Source organism: Grammomys surdaster, unplaced genomic scaffold, assembly GCF_004785775.1.
Source record: "Grammomys surdaster isolate TR1022 unplaced genomic scaffold, NIH_TR_1.0 170, whole genome shotgun sequence".
In the NCBI taxonomy this organism is placed as follows: Eukaryota; Metazoa; Chordata; class Mammalia; order Rodentia; family Muridae; genus Grammomys; species Grammomys surdaster.
Genome location: NW_021604618.1, coordinates 23,662,771 through 23,670,790, shown reverse-complemented (window position 1 = coordinate 23,670,790; position 8,020 = coordinate 23,662,771). Strand labels below are relative to the sequence as shown.

Here is an 8,020-nt window from a genome sequence, read left to right as displayed (position 1 = left end):
GGAGCTGGAGCTGGAGCTGGAGCTGGAGCTGGAGCTGGAGCTGGAGCCAGTGAAGCTAAGGGAGCTGGGTTCAGAGGAGTGAGGTCCCAGAGGCTATGGGCAGCTGGCTCTTTTCCTGGGCCCAATTCTCCAGCACTCTGTTCAGCCGCTTCTAGACCTGGAGGGAAGCGTTCACCCACACTTGAAATCACAGGCGTGGTAGCCTCAGAAGAGGACCCTTCAGACAAGGCTGGCGAGGCAGGTCGGGGCAGATTGGAGAGAAGAGGGGCCCCAGGAGAGCTGGGTGATGGGAGTTGGGGCAGTGAGGAATCCAGGCTGGGTGCCTTGGTCACTTCCAGGTACTCATCATGTCGGGTTCTGGTTGGAGTTCCTGGAACCAGGGCCAGAGCTCTGTCCCCAGAGAAGGCAAGCGAGCCACAGGGTGCAGAGCGGGGTTCAGCTGGAGAGGGCAGCTGAGGGGGAGCAGGCTGCAAAGAGGAGAAGCCAAAGGCTGAAGCAGGGAAGTCCAGACTTGGTCGGACAGGCCCTAGCTGTGAGTCTGAAGAAAGGCTGCTATGCGCCTCAGTTTCAGGCCACAGTGAAGGGTGGCCCACAGGCATGGGGTGATGGGGACTTGGGGACTGGGTCTCTTTCTCGGGCTGTTCGCAAGCCCCCTTCTCCAGGTCTGAGTCATTAGTACCATCATCCCAGTGACCTGGGCCCGACTCCTTTGGGGATGGGGTCCTCCTGGCTGGGCTACCACTCATAGTGCTTCCATTAAGAGGGGAACTCGGGTCTTTGCTCAGGGAGATAGGGGCACGAGGGGGCACTGCGGGAGGGGTGAAGCTGGGCTCCATGTTGGGCCCTGGCTCAGGTTCTTGCCTGGGAGGTACAGTGGGTCCTGCCAGAGCTGCATAGCTAAAAGTTGGAGTGTCAGATTGGAGGTTTGGGGGTGAGACAGGGGAGGAAGGCTCCTTCTCTGCAGATGTATTGCGGCCAGCAGCCTCCTCCTTGGTTGAGAGGTGTGGGGGCCAGTCCCCGGATGCCCCCAGTGGAGGCTCCCTGGTGGGGCAAGCAGGGCCCAGCCCAGTAAGCATCATCTGTTCGTAGATGTCTGCATACTGAAAGCTTCTCTCGTCAGGATAGGGTGTGGGCTCTCTCTGCTCTGGCTCAGTCTGCTCAGTATCCCTGATGGTGTGGCTCTCACTAGCCTCTGGGACCTTTGAACTGAAGGAGCTGCTGTCAGGAGCTCCAGCCCCACCCTCTCCTTCCCTTTCCCCTTCAGCTTTGCGATAGTCCTTCCCCAGTGGAGAGTATGGGCCACCTTCCAACTCAGCTGCCCCCTCCTGCACCGCAGCCACCACACTGTCATATTCAGCTATGCCCCAGGAGAAGGGCACAGGAGTATGTGGCTCTGGAGCAGGTGTCGGGGGAGCTGGAGCTGGAGAGAGGGGTGCAGGAGGCAGGGGCCTGTCCTTAGGTACCCATGGTGGGATCTCAGCTAGCCATGAAGGGGTGGTAGGTTCATTCCTCGTGGGTGGTGTAGACTTAGTGTCTGGAACAGGGCTTTCTTGTCCTGGGGCTGAAGAAACCATCTGTCCAGTCATCTCAGGTGGGGATGCTGGAGGGGAGATGATCTCAAAGGGAGAGCGAGTCAGTCTGTCCTCTTCCTCTGGTGGCAGGCCAACTGGCGACTCAGCAAGCCAGCGCTCTACTTCTAGCCCCTTCTGTGGCAGGGGCTCTGGGAAATCCTTGAAATCCGAGGTCCAGGGACTCCGGGGAGTGTGTTGCAGTGGGGTTATTTCTTGTTCATCTGGCCCCTCATCAAGAAAAGTACTTTCACGTTCCTCAGAGTACCGTGGATGGGCTCCTTGGCCATCCAGCTCATGGGGGAACCAGACCTTCCTCTCACAGCCTAGCTCACTCCAGTATGCATCCTGCTGTAGGGTCATGTCTCTGTCCCTCCAATACCTGACTTCTTGCTCAGGAGACTTGCCCTCCCAGGCTGGAACAGGCTCTTTCTGACCTCCCACTGGCTCTCCTATGGTTGGAGATGTTTCTCGCCATCCCTGGACCACATCCTGCTCCTTCCAGTATTCCTCTTCCTGCTCTCGAGCCTTGCCCTCCTCTGCTGGGGTCTCTTTCAGCCCCAAAGCTCTGGTCTTCTCCAGGACATCTCCATTCTGCTGCTCCACACCCTTGGCCTTTTCTGGAGACTTTTGGTCAAGGACCATCTGTTTTGGTATAGTGGTTTTGTCTTCCAGGAAAGAGCTCTTCTGCCCCTGAGTTTTGTCCTCTTTTAGGGCCACATCTTTATGTTCGGCAGACTTGTTGTCTTGGTCCAAGGCAGCATCCTCCTTTCCTAGGGCCCAGTCTTTCTGTTCTAAAGCCTGTTCTTTCTCTTCTGTGGCCTCATCCTTCTGTTCTTTATCATCAGCGTTGCTTCTGTGCTCTGGTGCTCTGTCTGTCTGTGTAGGTTCTGGAATGCTGTGCTCTGGAGCCCTGTCTTCCTGTACCAACACTCTACCTTTCTCTTCAGGAGTCTTATCTCTCATCTCTAAATGCTTGTCCTCTTGTTCTAAATCTCTGTGCTCTTGTGCTCTGTCTCTTGGTTCAGTGGCCTGGGTCTGGTACAGGGTTGTGTCCCTTTGTTCTGAGGCCTTGTCCTTCTCTGCTGGGCCCTGGTCCTCCCGATCTAAGCCTTTGTCTTTGGGTTCTGGGCCCTTGTCCAGCTCTACAGCCATGTCTCTTTTGTCCAAGCCTCTGCCCTTCTGTTCTGAAGTCTTATCCTGCTGTCCTCCAGGCTTGCTCTGTCCATCTAGAGCCTCATCTCTCTGATGCATGACCGAGTCTTGCTCGACAGCAGCAACCTTTTCCGGCAGAATCTGGGCCTTCTGCTGCGGGGTTTCACTCTTTAGCTCGAGTTCTTTCTCCTTCTGCTCAGTGGTTCTGTCTTTCAACCCTGGAGCTTTACCTTCCCACTCTATGGCAAGGTCCTCCATGGCGGGACTTGACAGAGACTCAGGACTCTTGGTGAGGGAGCTATCAGATGTCATAAAGTGTCCACCAGGGCCTGTGATCTCCCCAGGTGAGTGTTTCCTGTCGCCTGGCAGGGCAGAGTGAGAGAAAGAGCTGCCAGGTAAATTTCCAGCACGGCTCTCATCTGTGAGATCTGCTTCCCCAGCAGCCTCAGCTGTGAGAGGTGACACTGTGGCTGTGTGGGGCTCTGGGATAGACACAGGAGCTAGGTGGCAAGAGGTGTCCTCCGCTTTTATCAGAGGCCCCTTTTCTTCCTTTCCTAGGCTTAATTCCCCAAACTGGAGGGTGCCAAGGCTTTCTGGAGAGAGCTGCTTAGAAGAGATATCCAGAGAGGTCTCCTTACTAGGACTCTCTTCTGAGAAAGAAAGTGACTGGGTGTCTTCTGGAGACACCATTGGCCAAAGGTCTTTGTGTAGCTGCTGCTCTTTCAGGCTACAGGGAGACCTGGGGGTGGCTTCTTGTTTGGCGGTGTCTGGAAAGACCACACTGAGGACAGACAGGGACTCTGCATCTTCAGGGGAAAGGCTTTGATCAGTAAACCGAAGTACCTCATCTTTCTGAGGTTCTGTGGGTTCTTCAAGTGGTGTCCTCACTTCTCTGGGAAGGTTTCCTGCTCCGAGAACTGAACCTGTCTCTCCAGTCTCAAACACTATTGCTTTGTCTTGTTCTGGCAACAGTTGAATAGTACAGCCAGTCTGACCCCCAACGAGGTTCGTAGCTGTGTCCTGGGCTTGGGGACTCCTGGAAAGAGGTACTTTCCCCTCTCCTGCTATGCCCTCCTCAGGCCCTGCCTTAACTGTCTGCTCGTCAGCGTCTTCCTTGCTCACACCGGGAGTGTGCTTTGTGTCTCCCCAGGAATCTTCCTGAAAGTCTTGAGGCTCAGACTTTTCTTCCACTGGTGACTGATGAAAGGGCGTGTGGGCAGCACTAGGTGGGCCAGATGGTGGAGGAGATGCCATCTTCACCGTGCTGTCATCTGGGCTGAGGCACCGTTCCTCCACTTCTCCGAGGGCTGGTTCCCCTGGATGCAAGGCATGTCCAGGAGCACCAAACACGGCAGCATACTGACTGGACAGTTTCTCAGACACCATTACATTTTTTTCTTCCTTCCCCACAGTCTTCTCCCCAGTCAAGCCTCTCCCCACAGCCTCTCCTTTCTTCTCCGACTCCCCAGTCACAGAGAAATCCTCACAGGGTGGTGACTTGAAGCCCTTGTCTTCTTCCAGGGAAGAGGTGGGTGAGATGGTGCCAGCTGACGGCACATAGTCCAAACCTTGAGTGGCTTCGGTGCGGGAAGAGGGGATACTTGTGACAGTGTCGAGCAACAGAGAGCTCTTGCCTGTCTCCTCTGTCTGGGGAGCTGTGAGTGAAGCCACAGATTGGTCCTCAGCCACTGATGTGGCAAAGGAAGAGAGTTTGTCACACTCAGTGATTGATGTGGCTGAGGACACATGTTCCTCTTCAGCCAGAGGGGCAGCGACCATGTTGGGAGGGTAGGTGAGTTCAGTCTCAGGTGCCCCATAAGTTTTGCTCGAGGTGGCTGGAACAGCACTATCTGCAGACTGGCTGGCTTCAAAGGAGCCAGGACCTTCAGGCCCAGAAAGGTCATAGGTACTTGTAGGAAATCTGGGTGGGGCTGGGCGTTCATCTGGCTCATCATGGATCTCCTCATCTGAAATAGTCTGCTCAGTCTCTGAGTAGCCAGGGATTGTCTCGTCCTGAATGTAAGAGACATGCTCAGTGGCTCCCGCAGGTGTGGCCAGGCTGCTTAGGAATGATGCCGTCTCCTTCTCAGGTACCTTGGCCTGGAATCCCAGTTCCCGGCCGCTAAGAGCCTCTCTGCTCTTTGGGATTACCTTTAAGGCTTCCTGCATATGTTTTTGATAAAAACTCTCAGCCTTTGTCTCTTCCTCTTCTTCATCTGAAGGATGAACCTCCTCCATTTCCTCTAACTCAGCCTTTTCTATGACATCCTCCTTTACCTCAGGTTCGCTCTCCTCCCTGGCAGCAGTGTTCTCTGGGGCCAACTCTGCTTCTCTTTGCTTCCTTTCCTCCCAGGTTTCTTTCTCTTTCTCGACCTCAGCACCTGAGTCTGGGCCTCTGTTCTTGGTCCCTTTATCCTCAGGAAAGTCTGGGACAACCTCTTTCTCCCTTTCCACATGTTCTTGCTCCAGCATTGGGCCAGAGGGTTGGGTCACCTGGATGGATGTGCTTGGGTGTCCCTGCTCTGTGGCATCTGCAGGGAGTGGTTTCTCACCCAGTCCTGTGTCCCTTTGTTCAGCCAGCAAATCTCTCTCCTCACGCTTCAACTCCTCAAAGTCCTGTGTGAGGTCCTCTGGTGAGGACAAGGCCAACTCTCTGTGCCCACTGACAGCTGGAGGTGGTGCAGCCCCCTTGTGGGCTGGGGGTGTCCGGGGCTCAGAAGACAACTCTTTTTCTCCACGGGCAGCTCGGCCTTTGTCCACCTTGATCCTTCCAGGGGCCTTAGCTTTGTAAAGGGTCTTCCGGACCTCAGGGGTAAAAGGCTTCAGGTCTGGTTTAGAGAATTTCTTTACCTCGAGTTTGGTGTCTTTCCTCTTTTCATCCTTCTTGACATCCTTTTTCTCTTCCTTCCTTCCTTCCTCCTTCTTGAATTCCTTCCTTTCCTTCTTGATCTCCTTTTTCTCCTTGTCCTTTTTCTCCTCCAGCTTTGAGATCTTTTCCTTCAGGTGCTTCTTGCCCACTTTGTCCTTGATCAGCTTCCGCTTCTCAGCCTTCAGTGCTTCACTCGACTCTGTCCTCACCCTCTCTGGCTTGGAGGGTTTTTCAGGGGGCTTCTCGGATGGTTCTTTTGCTTTCTTTTCTGACTTGGCTACCTCCTTGGCCAGCTCTGGGCGGGCCTCCTTGGCTCCCTCTTCCAACACTTCCTCCCGTTTGGCCAGCTTGCTCACTGCTGTCTTGGGAGCAGCCTTGAGGCTCTCCTTGCTGTCAGCCCGGTGTTTGATTTTGCTGGGTTTCAAGTTGGCAGGCACGGCCCCAGCAGCCAGGTCCTTCTGTGTTGCCACAGGGTAGCGCAGGAAGTCCAGGTGCCGAAGCTTTTCCAAGCCCTCCAAGATCTTGTTCTGGGGAGCATTTCCTGGGAAAAGCACACGCACAATCTTCTCAGTAGGGTTGGCTGGGAGCCATACCACCAGAGCAGTGATGGAGGTCAGGTAGGGGACAGAGATCTCTGCCTCCTTCCCATTGGCCAGTACAATGCCTGTCTTGGCTTTACTATTACCTGCCCACTTCTGCATGAGGAACTGCATCTCTTTACTGTCCTTGACAGGGTTAAGGACATACATGTCCAGCCTACCTACACCCATTTTGTGGAAGAGGGTCAGTGGCTCGATGGTGTTGCTAACCACACGATACAGAGGCTCGGCTTGGATGCCTAGGCGGTTTAGGTGCTGAAGAGTGAGGCAGGCCTCCTCAATGCTACGCTTGGCCTTGCGGGAGGCATCGGGCAGCCGGAGCTTCTCAGGCACATTGAAGAACACAACTCCAAGCTCAGGGGAGATGAGGTTCTTCACCCAGTCGCTGTAGCTGCTGGAGCCCTGGGACTGCTCCTCCTCTAGCTCGGCCACCTTGCGCTGGAGGAGCCCGTTGATGCCTGGCAGATTGTCAGCCCCAATGTGTGTGAGCAGCACAGAGTCAATGCGATCCAGGTGCCGTACCAGCTTCCAGAAGCAAGACTTGCGATCCGAACCACCGTCCACCAGAATGTTAAAGCCATTGACAGCAAAGAGAGCAGAATCCCCACGGCCACCAGGGAAGATGTAGCAGCAAGGCTTAGAGAGCTTGAGGAAGCCTCCTGAGGTGGGGGGTTCAAGCAGGTCAAAGGGGGACGGCACATCCACAGTCTCAGAGACATACTCGGAGAACTCAGCCACACCATCCATGGTGGGTAGCACAGGCTCAGGATTTAGCCGGAGGTGCAAGGTCTCTTGGGAACTAGACAGTCCCAGGAGGCTCCAGTCACCCTCCCCTAAGCAGGAAACAGTGAGGAAGGCCTGGATCCCAGGGTCTCTATTGCTAAGCAATTGGGCAATCTAGAGGAACAGGAGAGAGAAGCTGATCAAATCATTGGGGTTATCTTAGTCTGACTCAGATTCAGCCCCCTATTCTTTATGTGTTTCTGAGGTAAATGCCTACCTCCTGTCAGGGCTCCTGATAGTTTTATACAAGACATTCCCTCCCTTGCCTTTCTCCCCACAACTTAAATCCTGGTCCCTGGTCCCTTCTTCCAAGACACTCAGCAGGGAACTCACCTCAGGTTTGTGAAGGACCTGGGCAAAGTTTTGATACGAGTAGGTACCACTCTGTAGGATAAGGTCTCCCTCAGGTTCTAAAGTTTGTCCACTCAAGATAAGGAGTTTGTGAGCTGATGGGCTGCTAAGAAGATGATGAACCTGAAATGGAGGGCAGAGAGGGCACGGGTATGGGGCACCCAGGGAAAGGAACTGAAAATCCCTGCCTGCCCCCTTCAGTTATAAAAGGACATGTTCCTCACTCTTTATTCCCCAGAGTGGGGCTGAGGATTACATGTCAGTTCAGATAGTAGCCCGAGATGTAGAGGTGCTGCAAAGGGTTAGGTCACAGCACTCAGAACAAGCAAGGTGTCGGCACTGGCCTTACCTCTGAGCTGACACTGTCTGAGCTGGGGTTGACTAGGACGATGGTCTCGAGGATCTCACTCTGGTGGCAGAGGGTCCTCTGGCCTGAAGGAGAGATGTAGGCATTTGTACTGAAATCAATAGGTATTGACTTAAAATGAGAAGTACTATGAGTGGCAGGGTAAACAAATAATCGGAAAGTGGGGTGCAGAGTTAACTTCAGACCCTGCCATCTAGGCTACCAAGGAAGGCCTAGGAACCGCCTCCCTCCAGCCCTCCCCTTTCAGGGCTTCTCCCTCCTCTCCCCCACAGTAGCAGACTTCTCCCTGCCCTCCCTGTCTGCCACACCCTCTGTTGCCCAGTCCCCA

General features: G+C 54.5%; 1 protein-coding gene across 1 annotated transcript in view; it reads right to left on the bottom strand.

The window, feature by feature from the left end:
- The window catches only part of Map1a (microtubule associated protein 1A), a 10,251-nt gene extending 3,185 nt beyond the window's left edge, over positions 1–7,066 (bottom strand). The window contains 1 exon segment of the mRNA XM_028767131.1: positions 1–7,066. This exon segment is cut by the window's left edge and continues 1 nt beyond it. Coding sequence (XP_028622964.1) covers positions 1–6,938 — 6,938 coding nt within the window. The 5' untranslated portion in view covers positions 6,939–7,066.
- Positions 7,067–8,020: the final 954 nt, after the last annotated feature.